The 15,986-nt window shown below is 42.2% G+C and overlaps 1 protein-coding gene across 4 annotated transcripts in view; it reads right to left on the bottom strand.

Moving 5' to 3' along the window:
• Nucleotides 1-9,440, bottom strand: part of LOC18445653 (reactive Intermediate Deaminase A, chloroplastic) — a 30,619-nt gene extending 21,179 nt beyond the window's left edge. For all 4 annotated transcript variants that reach the window (XR_002282932.2, XR_016049384.1, XM_011629295.3 and 1 more), the window contains exon 1: nucleotides 9,136-9,440. Coding sequence is in view for 2 of the 4 variants with exons in the window: in XM_011629295.3 (XP_011627597.1) it covers nucleotides 9,136-9,373 (238 nt within the window). In the remaining 2 variants the exon portion in view is untranslated. The remainder of the gene's footprint in view (nucleotides 1-9,135) is intronic.
• Nucleotides 9,441-15,986: the final 6,546 nt, after the last annotated feature.

The following is a 15,986-nucleotide window of genomic DNA, read 5'->3' on the forward strand; positions in this document are numbered from 1 at the left end:
TAAGCCATAATCAATAAAAGATTGCGTACTAAATGAGTAGATTAACTACATGACAAATCATATTCAGATTTTTACAAGCACATAGCATTTTTGAACAAGAACTCAACCTGATTTACTACATGTCCTAGGACTGATGAGAAAATGAATTAGCAAAAACTGTAAGATATTTCAGCCCTATGTAGCAGAAACTAAGAGTGGTTGTGCCACTCCAAAACCTTCAGCCGACTCAGATCCCACCCTGAGCCTCACTTTAGCCACTTCTTGCCCTAATCTTTCTAAATACTAGATTTCCTCTTCCCACCTCTGTTGCTTCTCTTGCTTCCATCATGAGAATTTATATCCCAGCCTTTATTAGCGAAGGAAGTGCCGATCTGTTCTGGCACATACGACCCTTATTTGGAAAAATAACAATTAAAAGTTAAAACTAGAACTGTAATATTTATGTAGGTGATATTCCAAATAAAGACAATTCATCAACTGGAGTTAGAGAGAGGCCTAGCAATTCGATTGGTTAAAGAAGAGACAGCAAGAATGGTAGCATTGGACATATTCAGTTACATCTAACATTAACAAAATTGTTTCTTTCATATAAATATACAGATAAAACATAATTTCAAAGAGAGTTTAATGTGTCAAGTGATTGCAGGCTCTATAGAAAAAATTTGATGCTGCACAAAAGCAACCCACTAGAACCAATAACATGACCATTTTAAAAAATGACACATGAGCAATTGCATATTATTACAAACATGAGCACCCAGCTTTTGTCATTCCAGATTTCAACAGATTCAAAATAAACTAGATCTGGAAAGCCACTCACTGGAATTAGAGAGCAACATTTCATAAATTACAGGGAAAAAGGACGCTCATATAGCAAAATGCTTCTCTTCTGAAAAAAACCTTCTGTAATATGGTGTGGCCTTAACACTACAGCATAAATACCACATGTAATTCCAAAGAGAAACTATTGCTATGAAACAACTATAAAGCATGCAGGAATGACTATCACTAGAATTTTCAAGCGCTTTCTTTTATGGGAAAAATTTTATTATTATAAGATATATACATCAACTCCCAAATTTTGCAGAGAGACAAGTACCCTACTAAAACCAAAAGCGGGAAAAAAAACCAAAAACAAAAAAAATGGGGAGGAAAGAGAAAAACAGGCCAATAAGATACTCATGGTAATCGAATACTCCCTATAATCATCAAGAGACTCCAATCACACCTTGCCTGTCAAGAAATTGGATATCAATTAACTTTTATAGGCATGTAATCTAGAGTTACAGGTTTCATGCTATGGTGAGTTTAAAACCTGTTGCATCATTTCCACAAGTCTCCCAAATAAAAAATATTAACCCAAAGAAGGTAGTGTTTCCCAAAAATTTAGAATTCAAACTTGATGCTGTAACTAATGAAGTTTCACTGCGGCTCAGCGTCTTAGAAATTAGAGATGCTAACTGGTAGATGTCAACAACATATAAGATTTTTCCTTCACTAAGGAAGACATTATAATTTTTTTTTTTTAAAGTAAAGTTAACATTGTATTAAAGAGGAGAAAAATACATATAGTGATAAGAGAGGACCCGCAGGTCGGTCCTCTTAGTGCAAGGCTTATACCACCTCTGAGAATAGGTGTTGTACAAAGTGTGCTCTAGAAAAGTTGGCTAATACAATGCCTAAAACCGGAGGTAGGGGCCCTGTTTACAAAGGCTTTGGAAGCTAAATGCCAGACCGGGCAACGCTTAATATAGTGTTGACAAACTGAAATGAAGAAACGCGAGTGGGAAGGTATCCCGGGCTTAGGTGGTGGATACGGCTTGTGTGATGGCACCCTCCTTAGCTAGATGGTCCGCCAATGCGTTTGATTCCCTCTAGATATGCATCCATGAGACGAGAACATCCCTGCAGAGGTAAGATATCTAGTAAAAAATCGTAGTGAGGTACCAAGGAGGAGAAACAAGACCCGCAGCCCAAGAGACTACATTGCACGCATCCCCTTCCACAAGAAATGGTTGACCCCACGCAGGATCATAGAGTTTGATGCCCTAAGCAAGGTGAGAGATTCTGCCAGTTGTGAATTGGCGTGGCCTATGTGTCTGGAGAACTATGCCAAGGTGTTCCCTTGGTAGTCTTTAAACCCCCCCCAACCCCTAAGGGGCCAGGATTTCCAAGCGAGCAGCCGTCGAAGTTGAACGTAATTGCACCCCGCAGAGGGGGGGGAGACCATCCCCCATAACGTGTGGGTTGAGTGTGCTGATGCAGCAGTCATTGTTGCCAATTGACAAGGAAGTTAGAGGAAGGAACGTACTTGAAGGTCTTGTGATTGGTGGCCCAAAAAGTCACGAGAGTGTGGATTTTGTGGAACAAGGGGGATTATCGCAATGGGCCCCTCAAAAAATTCTTGCATTCCTTTCCATCCATAGAGTCCAAATCGTGGCCTCTGTCGCTGCCTTCCAAAGGAGCCTCCCAGCTTTGGGCCACGGTAGACAATCTGCTAGGTTAAAAAGTCCAGGGATGGAGGCTGGTATGACCTAGGTCAAGCCGAAAAGGTTCTGGAGTCCGGCATGACCTAGGTCAAGCCGAAAAGGTTAAGGAGTTTCCTCCACTGGTACTGGGCTATATTGCAGTGGATGAATAGGTGAGGGTGGTTTTCTTCTTCTTTTAGACAAAGGGCACATTGATTCGGCAAAGGGATACCTCTTCGCTTGAGTTGGTCCACTGCTAACATTTTTTCTGCGCAAGTGATCCAATTGAATGCATGCACTTTTGGTGGCGCTATTGATGACCATACATTGTAATCTACCGAATGGGGTGAGATGGTAATAAGGTTCTATAGAACGAGGACACCGAGAAGGAGCCGGAGGCATCTGGTGTCCATATGATCACGTCTGGCCGAATAAAATAATCGTTGAGCAAGGCCAAGAGGAGGATGAACTCCAGGAGTTCGGCGTCAGAAAGAGGTCCCCTAAAAGAGGGGTTCCAAACTCTTATGTTGCATGTCAGCTAAAGTTCTTCCGAGATCCAGGCTAGCGGCTTTGTGGTAAGGGAGTACAATGAGGAATAACGATCCCTGAGAGGAGTGTGTCCCAACCAAAGGTCTGACCAAAATCGAACCCTACTGTCAGACCTCAAGTGGAACCTGATGGATTGTTTAAAGGTAGACAAGACTAAGAGGAACTATTTCCACGCTCCCGAGGGTCTGCTGTGGGACCTCCCCTCTGGTAGCCAGGCTTCAGAGGGGATTCTATACTTGTGTTGAAGCACTTGTGACCAAAGGAGATTAGGGGAGTTCGCCAAGCACCACCACCATTTGCCCAACAGAGCTAGGTTCTGCTTTCTCAGGGAACGAATCACAAGTCCTCCTTGAGGCTTCAGTCGGCAAACCATAGCCCAGGCGACAAGGTGGAAATTCTTTGACTCGGGCTCTCCTGATCAGAGGAAGTTCCTCATAAGTTGTTCCAGTCTATTAACTACCGTTGTAGGCATATGGAAGAGGGACATGAGGCAGATAGGGGTATTGGAGAGTGTGGCTTTAATGAGAGTGGTGTGTCCCGCGAAGGAAAGGAACCTCCCATTTCAACCAGCAAACCGTCAGTTGACCACTGTGTCTTACTTGGTTTCCCAATGCCCAAGGGCATCCCCAGGTAGTTAGTCGGGATGTCTTCCACTTTGCACATCCAACCTGGGAGCAAGGCTCTGGTATCATCAGGGGTGAGAGCAACCCCTATCATCGTTGATTTTGACATATTAACCTTGAAGCCTGTGGCAAACTCGAAGCACCTGAGGAACATTCGGAGGCATTCGACTTCCTCAGAATTGGCGTCAATGAACACTAATGTGTAATCGACGTATTGCAGATGGGAGACCGAGGGGCCCCTTGCACCGCTTTTGAAGCCATTCAAGAGGCCCACCTGGTACAACCTGGAAAGTGATTAGCTAAAGACTTCGGCAAGTATTGTGAAGAGAAAGGAAGAGATGGGGTCTCCTTGTCGGAGACCCAAGGAGACCCCTTGAAGACGGGAAGAAGCCTTTAGGTGTCCCGTTAACCAGGATGGAGAAGTGGTTGAATAACAACCCCTCATCCATCTCCGCCACCTATCCCCGAAACCCATTCTACCCATGGTCTCGTCTAAAAGTGACCAATCTACATGGTCGTAGGCCTTCTCCCAGTCAATTTTGAAGATGAGACCTGGTTTTTTCAGTAAGTGTCGAGAATGAAGACACTCGTGAGCGACCAGGAGTGCATCTAGGATTTGTATGTCCTTTATGAATGCGCTTTGTGAGAGGGAGATGACAAAAGGTAGCACTTCTTTCAGACGAGTAGCCAGGACTTTTGACAGGATCTTGTAGTAGGAGTTGACCAAACTGATCGATCTAAAGTCCTTTAATTTGTTAGCTCCTTCCATCTTGGGGACTAGGGCTATGAAGGTGGCGTTCAGAAATTAAGGAAGAGAAAGAGTCCCACCAGAATGGGATGGGGGAGGAGAGAGATGAGTTTTCCATTCAAGATGGTTCGAACCTCAAGGTTTTAGGTCCTCTCGGGGATAGGTTGAGTGTCTAACAGGATAGGACAGTGGTCCGAAGTTGGTTTAGGAAGAGCTATGGAGAGGGATCCTGGGAAGGCCTCGTCCCAGGGCAGAGAGAGCAAGAATCTGTCAAGTTTAGAGAGGGTGGGCTGAGTAGAGTGGTCAGACCAGGTGAAAAGATTCCCCTGGAGGGGGATATTGAGGAGTTCATTTCTTGAGATGAAATCCGAGAATTCTGCCATGCCTGGTGTGAAATTCAAGTTGGTATTCCTTTCAAACGACCATCTGGTGATGTTGAAGTCCCCTCCAGAGCACCAAAAGGGTGTCGGAGTGAGGTCGCACGGTTGAGTTCTGCCCAAAAAGCGGTTCTTAGGGCAGGTGAGTTCGGACCGTAGACCGTTGTGAACTTCCAAGGGCGGCCGTCTGAGATCCTAGAGAGGATGGTCGTGACAGGGAATTCTCCAATTAGAGAGGACTGGAGAGAATGTTCTACCAGGTTCCAAATAAGCCAGATGCCCCCTGAGGCGCCTAACGTGGCCTGGGAGAGCCACTGGCACGGCCTGCGACCCCAGACCTGCAGTATGAGTTATAAGGAGGGGTCCGACTGTTTGGTTTCGATGAGTTCTAATACAGTAGGATTGTGTTTAGCACACAGGTCCCTAATGCCAGATCGTTTGGGTTCTAGACCCAAACCCCAGACGTTCCACGAGATAAGCTTCATGAGGAGGTGGGGATGAGGGACTGGGGGTCCAGTTTGGGTGACCTACTGCAGAGGAGGCCAGTGGATGGGGTTGGCGCTATCGCTTGCGCTGGTGTGCCAGAGGGAGCCTTGAGGCCGTAGTTGATGCTGGAGAAGAGATTGCGAACTTCCCTTCGCCCCTTAATTCTTACCTTGAGCCGACTTTGGGCATCAACCTTGAAAAAACAGTGAAAAGGGCCTTCCGAGCTTTCCAGGGGAAAACCCATCACTGTAAGCAACTCCATGAAGTCTCCTTGCCCACGGTCCACTCCTTCAACGAAGATTAAGAGGGATGGAGGTATGAGGGAAGATCAGGGTAGGGTTCAGGAGAAGGGGGGTGCACGAGTGGTAAGGATAAAGGGGTGTTTAAGAACAAAGGGGACACCAGGAGAGAGGAAGCGGGAGCAGGGGCAAGCGGAGGGAGAGTGGGGGGGAAAGGGTGAGCAGGAAAGGTTGAGGGATAAGGCTGCACTCCCTAGGAGTTAACCAAGAACGAGGCTGAAAGAGGGGCAGGAGGTTGCCAATAATTGTCGGAAGCGGAGAGGAGGTGGGGGTCAATGGGAGTGAACGAAAGATTAGGGGGGCAACAGGGTAGAAGGCTGCCGAAAAAGGAGTTGAGACATGGATCGGGGTAGAGAAAGGGTCGTGCCGTTAGTAGAAAGGGTACCACGGGGCTACCTGAGCACAGTAGGACAAGGGGCCTGGGGGAGAGCTTACCTGGCAAATGGGTACCAAGGTAGGCGTATAATTCAGGAGGGGAGCCAAGAGGGAGGCAAGAAGGGTGGGGTCAGGCAGGGAAAGGTCAAAAGAACGAACCATCAGGATCCCGACAGAAGCCTCATGCGGGTCCATCGACGATGAAGGGATGGACGGCTGAGCGGGGTCGAGTGAGGGGAGAGAGGGAGGGGGGGGGGGGACCCCGAAAGCTAACATGATGTGGTGATGGATGAGAGAGGGGCAATGGCTCTCAAGATGGGAGGAACGAGCAGAAGGGACGCCGGGAGAGGTAAGAGAAAGGGGCAGGGCGCCAAACACTTGCGGCTCTCGAGGAGGGAGTTGAGGAGGAGGAGGAGAGAAAGATTAAAGGGGGTGGGAAGAGGGGAGGGGCGACAAAGGGAGGGAGGGAAGGGGAAAAGGGGGGACAAGAAGAGGCGGTGAAGAGCGAGAAGGGAGGGGGTGATAAGAAGGGGGTAGGAGGAATAGGGGTGGAGGGGATCGAAGCAAGGAGATCTCCAGGGGAAGAGAAGGCAAAGGGGGGCTGGTTTCCCCAGGTGGGTTCGCAATAGAGACAACGACAAGCGGTCAGAGAACGCAGGTGGAGGGGGAGAGAGGGGAGTGACAGGTGGCATGAGGGGAGGAGGGGGATGGGGCGGTGAGGGGAAGGTTGCAGGGAAGAGAGAAAGGGTCGGGGCAGGCGAGGGCTCTGCAGCCTGCGGTGAAGCGGGAGCAAGAGGGGGGCCTGGTTTACGACCGACCTGCTCGAGGGGGGGCGACACAACAATCTCCAGGGGATCCAATCCCGATCTGGGATTTAAGGCACCGACATAAGGGGGATTTGAAAACGGATGAGACATACAAAAGAACGAGGCAGGATGGGACAGGGGGCTACAAGAAGACGGCAGGGAGGCGGCTGGGACATGGTTAGGGTTGGCCTTTGAGGTACGTGATGAGACGGCTTACGGACTATCTCCCACAGCTGCTGACTGGCTACGTGGCAGCCATGTCTTTCGTACGATCTGCAATTTAGGAGACGTTGGATGTCTCCAAAATGAGGCCCCTACGGGCTTGGGCTGAGGTTGAAAGTTGCTCCGCCGCTGACAACACCATTTCCTGGTCACCACCGTCCAGTCTAACGAGGATGGCTTGAGAGAGTCCGTCGGCAGAACTACAGGCGGAATGGAGAATGACAAGTTGGGTGAGGCCAAGGTCGAAGAAGTATGGGAACAGTAATACAGACCATCGACCTCGATCCAAATCGAGGAGGGGATGAGGGTAGGTTCCAGGGTTCCAGCAAGAGTCTAATGGAACCCTGTGGTAAGAATTCGAGCAACCTCCAAAGGATCGCAACCAGATGACCATAGGAAGCAGCAATTTTCCTGAAAGTGAGGGGGGACCAAGCATGGAGGCGAATGTTGGAGACTGTGAGCCATACTCTCGAAGGCCAGATGGAGCCGAGTCTCGGAGACCACTCCCTTAGGGAGAGATCGCTCCTTAAAAGACAAGGTGGTAGGAGAGCTCAAAGCAGAGCAAGCTCCTAGAGCGGAAGAAAAAGAGAAAAGAAGAGCTCCCTCAGGTAATTGCTTACACACAAGGTTGGGTTCATTCCATACACGTTGGCCCCATTTTTCAATCGCCCTGAAGTCATCCCTTCGGAAGCAAAAAGTACCCACCAGAGATGAACGCAGATTGGCAGAATGGGGGGCTGAAACCTCGGAGGGCACCGAAACGGAATGAGGGAAGAAAGGCGAACTAGACAGGGAGGGTGGGGGGAGAGGCAGGGACAGTGGAGGGAGGAGAGAGCCTCCAGCAGCAGAAGTCGTTGGAGTCCTCAAAACCTGGGCGAAGGAGGGCTTAGGTGGGGGCTAAGTCGAGAGCCTGGAATGGAAGGCCCTGCTGGCTAGGGGAGCTGCACCTAAAGGCGGTGCACCAGAGAGGTGCAGTTTCGTCGAAGCCAAGTGCAGCGGGGGAAGGGGGTGCTGAGATAGGCTGTAAATGTTGTCCCAATCCACGGGGGAAACCACCATCCGGGCGGTTGTTGCTGCTCCATGGCAATTGGCTTACACTTAAAGAAGATCTTATAATTAATAAGCAAAAGGCGAGAAATTACTTATGGTACTTTGTGATGTTATTAAAATGTTATTCCATTTTTTAAAAAGGTTGTATAAGTACGACTAACAACTGATAGGTAACGATAAACATTACTACTTTTAATCATTTTCACATATTTGAGCATGCATGTATAAGTATTTCTATCATTTCAATCTATGTTATTTTCTAAATCCCAAGTTCTTTAATCATGTCTTAACAAAATAAAAAGAATTAAAAGGCATGCAAAATGCTTTTTGCAGGGTTCTGTGTTTTAAGACAATAAACTTTTAATTTTAACTACGGCTGACACCAAAGTGCTTTTCAATTATTAAGATGTAAGGGCTTATGCTCCCATATTGGATACACCCTAACCGAAAAATGCATTTGAAAATTTAAAGTTTGGATCACATGAATCCTATGAGATTCAAGACCTGTTATAGACATGATCCTAAATTAAGGAAGTTCGGTGTTTTGTCCATGAAATAGGAGGTTAGAAAGGGGCAGTCCCTTTTCACAAAACTTCCCAAACTTTGTTCTATAGAGTTTTGTCTCAAGGGATATAAACCAAATACCATAAAATTAGAACATCAAGAGATTTAATTTGGGAAAGAGGAACGAGTAAACAGCCTATCAAGGCATCAATGATATTCATGAGAGAGTCAATAGGAAATGGCAAGCCACATATTGCATAGCCAGCTCCATCATGGGGGCCAGCATCGAAGCCATGCTCCAATCATCCTAGAAGGTAAAGCACACACTCAAAAATGGATCTAAAAAAACATAGCTAATATGTGAGGAATGATTGGTATATTTTTCTAGAAATCAAGCTCATTGTTCAAGCATATTCCATGTAATCAGAAAACACACAAGCAGCAGAAATAGGTAACCGACCAATACATAAGACAAGGAAGCTAAAGCATAATATGCACAGTGATGCATCAGAGAAGCACGTCTATCCATCTATCATCGAACAATTAACGAGAGAAGCACACATGACATACATCATACATATACTGCAATCTCTCTAAAAGAAGAAGGGATGAGTAGACAAAGACTTACGAGCAGTGTCTGAGATGCTCATGGTGGAGGAGGCAAACAAATGTGGCGTGAGTTGTTTCCTTCTTGTGGTCCGATGAAGAAGAAGCAGAGTGGAGCCTCCGACAGCAAGAGAGAGGCCCGCTGCAGCGGCAACCTGCGAGGAGCCCGTGCCCATGGCCTTGGTGCTGCGCGACAATGCCTTCTTCAACTCGATGATGGGCGCCAAGGGAGAGGAGGATGACCCAATACACCACGCCATTGTTGCACTGCCTTGCCTACTTACCCACCCGCTTCTTCTCTGCTTCCTGCTTCAAAACATCTGCGTTAAACCCGTAAACCAGTCCCTCTAAATGGCTACGGTTAAAACTCTACTCCCGCGGGAGCATTTCCCCCTTTCACTCTTTTTTATCCAAGCCGGAGTAACGTTGTAGAGGTGGTATAAGGGGTGGTAATGTGACGGGCCCTTGGTCCTAGCCCGGCGAATAGTCCAGTAGGCCCGCCTGAACCAAAAATAAATGAAAAAAAAATAAAAAAAATTAGGGCCGACTCCAGCAAAATGGGTCAACGCTGGCCCTAAAAACACAGGGCGGGCTCTGGCAAAATGGATTGGAACTGGCCCTAACCTGGCCTTCAGGCTGTAGTACGTAACCCTTGCCCTACTTTTTAGGGCCGGGCGACCTTTGCCCATTGCTAACCATAGGGGTTGCCACTCGGGCTTTGTATGACCTAACTTTGGCATTAGCCTAGCCTAGTCCCTGCAAGACTGACTAGGGTCGATGAGGCCTAGCCCAATTTTAACCGCCACCCTATTAGAGCCAAGTTGGGCCAAATATAACATAATAGATAAGAGAAAAATGAGGGTTGGATAACCATACCAAAGCCTGAACCAAACCTGGATCTTGGCGACTAGGCCTGACTTGACCCTCAGGCCACATTTTATGGCCCAAAGCCTTGTTATGGCAGGGGTATCCAACTTTTTTATTTCCATACCTACTTTAGATCTAGGGTACAGTTTGCATACAGATGCATCCGTAGGTATAGAGGTAAGGTGCACCTTCAAATTTTATCACGGTCTATAATTTTGATACAAAATATTCTTAGGATTATCTCTATATAAACTTTTTTCTTAGATCTAACTTCAAGGATTTATTATAAGTTTTTATAAAGTTTTACGTTGGCCTACTTAACGCAACCCAACCCAACGTTTTTATCGAATATGGGACAGGTGTAAGGAAAAGTTTAAAGTCCTTACCTTTCTTAAACCAAGACCTAAGTTCATGGAAATAAACAAAAAAAAAAGGGAAATTTAAGTGAATATTTTATAAGTTTTTAGAGTTGAAAATGATCTCAAAATTTTGACAAGCTGCACCGATGTTCTCTTTGTTCGTATTAATTTCTTCTACATATTATGGGTTTGGAAAATTGTTTCATGCGAGCTTGACCGCATTTCTACCTGTAAAGCATTCATTTTAAAGATGGAAGCAAGTAGGTGTTCCATCTAAAAACAATAGAAACCACCGGTCCGATTGTTTTTTACTTGAATTATTATTTTTAATTTTAAAATTTATTTATTTATTCATATTCATGATCTCCACGTTACAGAGAGAGGCGTAGGAGTGGTTTACAAATAACCTAAATAGTCTTTTCTCTCACAAAGAATCAATCAGTTGATAGAGCTCATAGCTCTTTGGAAATTTAAGTTTTTCCCTCAAATTTTCCCCTACTTCTATCTAACTTCAAAGCTCTTTGTTTTGGAACTTCAATCAGGATTGAAGGGGCTACTTTTCTTCCACCCTTGACTGGGAGCTACGTTTTCGAAATCGAATTATTGGGTGGTCGACCATTGTAAGCAGTATCAGTCTTGGTGGTGTTTTCTCTCAAATGGGACCTTTTTCTTGGTGGGAGTTTCTCTCAACTGGGACCTTTTTCTTGGGTGTCTGATTATATTATTTTATTTTATTTAAGGAGGAGTACCTATGGAACGGGAACTCTTGGTCCTTTAGGTTTTTTTTGTTCGGTAGCACGAAGGATCAGCACCTTTTGTTTAGATGAACGGTGCATAGAGCTGCAGCCCAACCTCAATAAAAAGGGCTGCCGCCCTTTAGAAAGGAGCCATTTCAAGTTCCACGTGACATTTTTGTCTGTCACGTCAATGCCACCCCGCATTTCTTTTGTTTAAATGCCCTTTTTTGGTCTCAAGTGTGGACTAATGCGTTTAAAAGTGGTATGATTGGCAGTCACATATGTCAACATTCGTGTTATTTCCATGTGTATAACCAAAGAAATCTGAAAACCATGTGAGACTGTTTTATATATTAACATTGGATATATATAAACATTGGATGATGTTTGCATAAGGTTAAAAGTGAAGTGCAACTCCAAAGTTTTATTATTAGATGTAATCTTGATGTAAAAAGTTTTTAGAATAGTTTGATAATCTATTTTCATATCTAATTCTAAGGTTTTAAATTTCAAAAATGATAGTCTAAATAATATGTTACAAAATACCCCATTTTTGGGACTTAAATTTTCTTTTTTTCATATCCATACATCTTGATGTCGAGATGATCAATTAGAGTTTTTTGGGGGAAGTAGAAGCTATATTGAAGGAGTAAGTTCCTGAAAATCAATTAGAGAATTTTCCCACATCGGAAAGCCTTTTTGGATAAATTTTTGAAGTGCACCGTAATTCTCCAGGTTAATGTTGCAACCTTATATAAACTTTTTATGTTCACATTTCGGTTTCTATTAAAGTAATGATACATCATCTCAACAAAACATACCAATTCTTGTGTTGACTATCAGAGTTGTTCGGATTCTTGTAAGTATATATATACATTAAAATCATTGGTAACCTCTGTTTACACGTCGGGAAAGAAAAGTGGGTCAACACTTGAAGTGCCCAATTGCTTCAAACAAAACAAATTAGTATTGAATTGATTTCAATCAAAACAAAAGTGGTCCAACTTCAAACACATAAAAAGTGGTTTGGCATTTTCAAATATAAGTTGAAAGAAAAAAAAAAAACACTAAAAGTGCCTAGTCGGGTGTATTTGGGAACCCAACGAGAAATTTAAATAAGGAAATTTACAAAAATTTCCCATTTTATTATCAGAATTTATAAATAGTTCAATGTAATTTTTATTTTACACTCAATTCCACTTTTGGTTAGCTTGTATTATATTTTATTTTTATTTTTCTATATGTCTGACTAAGCTAAAATTTTGGGACTCTAGTATTTCTCACCATCATGTACCTGTAAAAAAAAATATAAACATAATTTCAAGGGCATTGTGGTCATTTTTATTTTTTAAAATAAAATTTTGATATTAGCTTGATGTTGAGAAGTATAGACAACTCAATTTGAGCTAAATACCACGCATAGAAAAATGGTAATTAACTTAAAAATCCTATTATATTTTTAAATTCAAAAAAAGATTGCAATATTTTCGTATTTGATACCGAGGTCCCTTTTTTTCGAGTTTTTATTTTTTACACAAAATACCCCCAATATGGTACTTAAAATACTAGACCATATCCGAAATTTCTTTTGAGAATTTAGAATTGCATATGAAGAATAAGACATTTCTCTACAAAATTGTTGGCACTCAATTGTAAGATAGACCACCACCAAGCTTTTTACTAAAAGTCGGTTCGGCACTTGAGTGCTAGCTTGGCTTAGAGAGAGACGATAGTTCGACCAAATGGGTTCCCATTAGCCTTTTTTCAAGCTTTCTGGGACCTTTTAAAAGGGTATCTTGTTAGTTTGATGAAGGAGTTCTATTGGAGAGGAATGATTAATATAGCTATGAGCTCTACTTTCATTGCACTGATTCCTAAAAAATTATTCAAGAGGTGAAAGATATATGGCCAATTAGCTTGCTGAGCAATTTGTATAAAATTATAGCTAAGGTTTTGGCTAACAGTTTTTGTCAGGTATTACACTTGATTGTTCAAGATCACAATTAGCCTTTTTGAAGGAGAGAAAAATAATGGATAGTTTTTTGGTGGCTTAAGAATGTATTCACTCAAGAATCAAGGATAGAAAGTCAAGCTTAATTCGTAAGTTGGACTTTCAAAAAGTATATGATAAAGTGGATTAGGAGGTTTTACAGAGCATAATGGGTGGTATGGGCTTTAGGTCTCGTTGGAGGTTTTGGATTGAAGGTTGCCAAAGTTCCACATATTTTCATTGTTGATAAATGGAAAGGGTAATTGTTTCTTTCAAGCCCCTCGAGGGCTCAGACAAAGGGACCCTCTATCACCATTCCTATATACTTTAATAGCTAAATGTTTCAATGTCATGTTTAAATGAGATACTTCCAAGGGATATATTTTTGGTGTGAAAATTGGAAATAGAGGTCTTATGATGTCTCATCTGCAATATGCAAATGATACCATTATATTTTGTGATCTTTGTGAAAGGGAAGTTACTAATCTTTAGATTTTTCTTAAATTTGTAGAAATGACAACCGAAGTGAAGGTCAATCAAGACTAAGCTTATTGGGATAAGATGTCAAGACAATCTAGTGGGTAGGCTGGCAAAGTTTTTGGGTTGTGATACAAAAAAGTTTCCTTGTAGGTATTTGGGCATTCCTTTAGTAGATGTTAAACGTTCAAAAGAAATTTGGGACCCAATTATAGAAATATTTCAGAAAAATTGGACCTATGGAAGGTCAAGACCCTTTATTTGGGAGGAAGATACACTTTAGTCCAATCCAACTCATCTGATCTTCCAGTGTACTATATGTCCCTATTCCGTATGCCTATGCAAATTGTTGAATGTCTTGAGAGGCTAATGAGAAGCTTTTTATGGGAGGATGTGTGTAATAATCCTAAAATTTCAAAAAAAAAAAAAAAAAAGGAAGAAAAGAACTTTTAAATAAGTGATGGTTCGTATGAGAATGATGGTCCTTAGGGACCATCACTTTCAAAAGCTTTTACCTGGTTTAAGCTTTTCCTTGCTGCCTTGCCACGTCCTTTAGTGGACGTGGTTTTCATATGATAAAGCGGACTTTTAACGCGACACTTCATATATGAGGTGGAGGTGTTTAAAATAAATTAAATAGGACGATAGGTAAGATATCGCCTAACAACTTCTTTCTCGCTCTCCCTCTTACAAACACAGTGAGCTCTTCTCTCTAGCTCAATTTTTATCGGAAGCTCCCTCTCAAATATTTTAGGTAAGTGACTTCATTATCTTGAAAAATAATCCGTTCTTTTAAAAAATGAAATGAAATAATTATTTCTGCTTATTATCATGAATTTTAAGCACGATAAATTTTATGCCCAAGCGACCTCATTATTTTGAAAAATAATATTTTTAATAAAATTATGATATTAGAAATTTTAAATGCTGTTATTTAATTATTTTTCTTGTTTATTGTTAGACAATTTTAGAAATAAAATTATGAAAAATAAATGTGATAGTTCTGCTTTTACTAAAATTGTGAGATTTCTTTGTACTGTTTTTGAATATTTAGACATTGTAAAATTCATGTGCAAATGACTGCCTTATTATCTGAAAATTGATAGTTTTGCAATTGATTATAGTATTGTCTGTGAAATGTTTATTTGCGAATTGACATCCTATAAATTGTGATAATTCCGTATTCTTGAATTTCTATAAGAGTTTTTCTATACATTGGCAATTATGCTAGCATGTCTTTACGAACTGCTACCTTTCTAAATTTGAGCCCAAAATATTTGATTGGTTATTTTTGAAATGTTATTGAAAGTGACTGTTATTAATGGTTTCAGTGAAATTCATATTAATGATTTCGGTGATATGTTGAGTACATGATATTGCAGCTGTCGAATGTTTAAAGAGATTTAGAAATACTTTAAGTATGTAAGTGGACTCATCCGGTTTGCCAGTGAGGTATAAGTGGACCTATCTGGGACACTGGTAGGGATTAAGTGGACTCATCCGGTACGTCGGTGAGGTATAAGTGGACCTGCATGGATTAACTGGACATATCTGGGACGCCGATAGAGATTAAGTGGACCCATCAGGACACTGATGGGGCATATAGGTGACCTACTTGGGATGCCAGTAGGGTATTTTGTGAAGTCTTTTGAATTATGCACTGCGGTTAAAATGTATACGCATTTCAATTATTCGAATTATACTTAATTATGCATTGTTTGAAAGTGAAACTCTTAATGCATTTCTGTTAATCGATCTCCTTTTTGAAAATATTGATATCTTTCAATCATGATTATTTTTAGGATTATGATGATCACTTACTGAGTAGCCAAACTCATCAAATTATGGTAAACATTTTTTTCAGGATAAGTGTGGTTTCATTTTGAGTGCTCGTCAGTATCAACTTTGAAAGATATTGTAGTTGTGCTTAAAATTTCTTTTGTTGCTTTGTAAGAATTCGCCACTGTAAATTTGTCCTATCAATGAGATGTATATATGTTTTGACTGTCACATCTCAAGAATATCTGTATTGTAAATTCTTGGGGCGTGACAATTATGGTATCAGAGCAATAGGTTTAAGAATCTTAGGAAATTTAAAAAGAATGTACTTAAAATCACATATATTGTGTGTACAGACCGGGGCAAAGTCAAGATCCAGAATAGCTGGAGCTAATATGGAAGGAATTCATAAAGCCTTGAAAAATATGGTTGCTCTCTTGCAACATCAGATGGAAAACAACAATCCACCTAGGCGAGTTATGAGAAATGGCGGGAGTAATATCGAACAATTTAAGAAATTGAACCCACCTTCTTTTAAGGGTGCTGTAAACCCACTAGAAGCCGAGGGATGGATTATGCAATTGGAGAAAATATTCGAGGTTATGGAATGTCCTGATGATAAGAAGTGGCCTTGGCAATTTTTATGTTAGAAGGTGAAGCTCAA

This window comes from Amborella trichopoda, chromosome 2 (genome assembly GCF_054954075.1).
Source record: "Amborella trichopoda isolate Santa Cruz 75 chromosome 2, AtrichopodaSantaCruz75HAP2 v2.0, whole genome shotgun sequence".
NCBI classification, from domain to species: domain Eukaryota; kingdom Viridiplantae; phylum Streptophyta; class Magnoliopsida; order Amborellales; family Amborellaceae; genus Amborella; species Amborella trichopoda.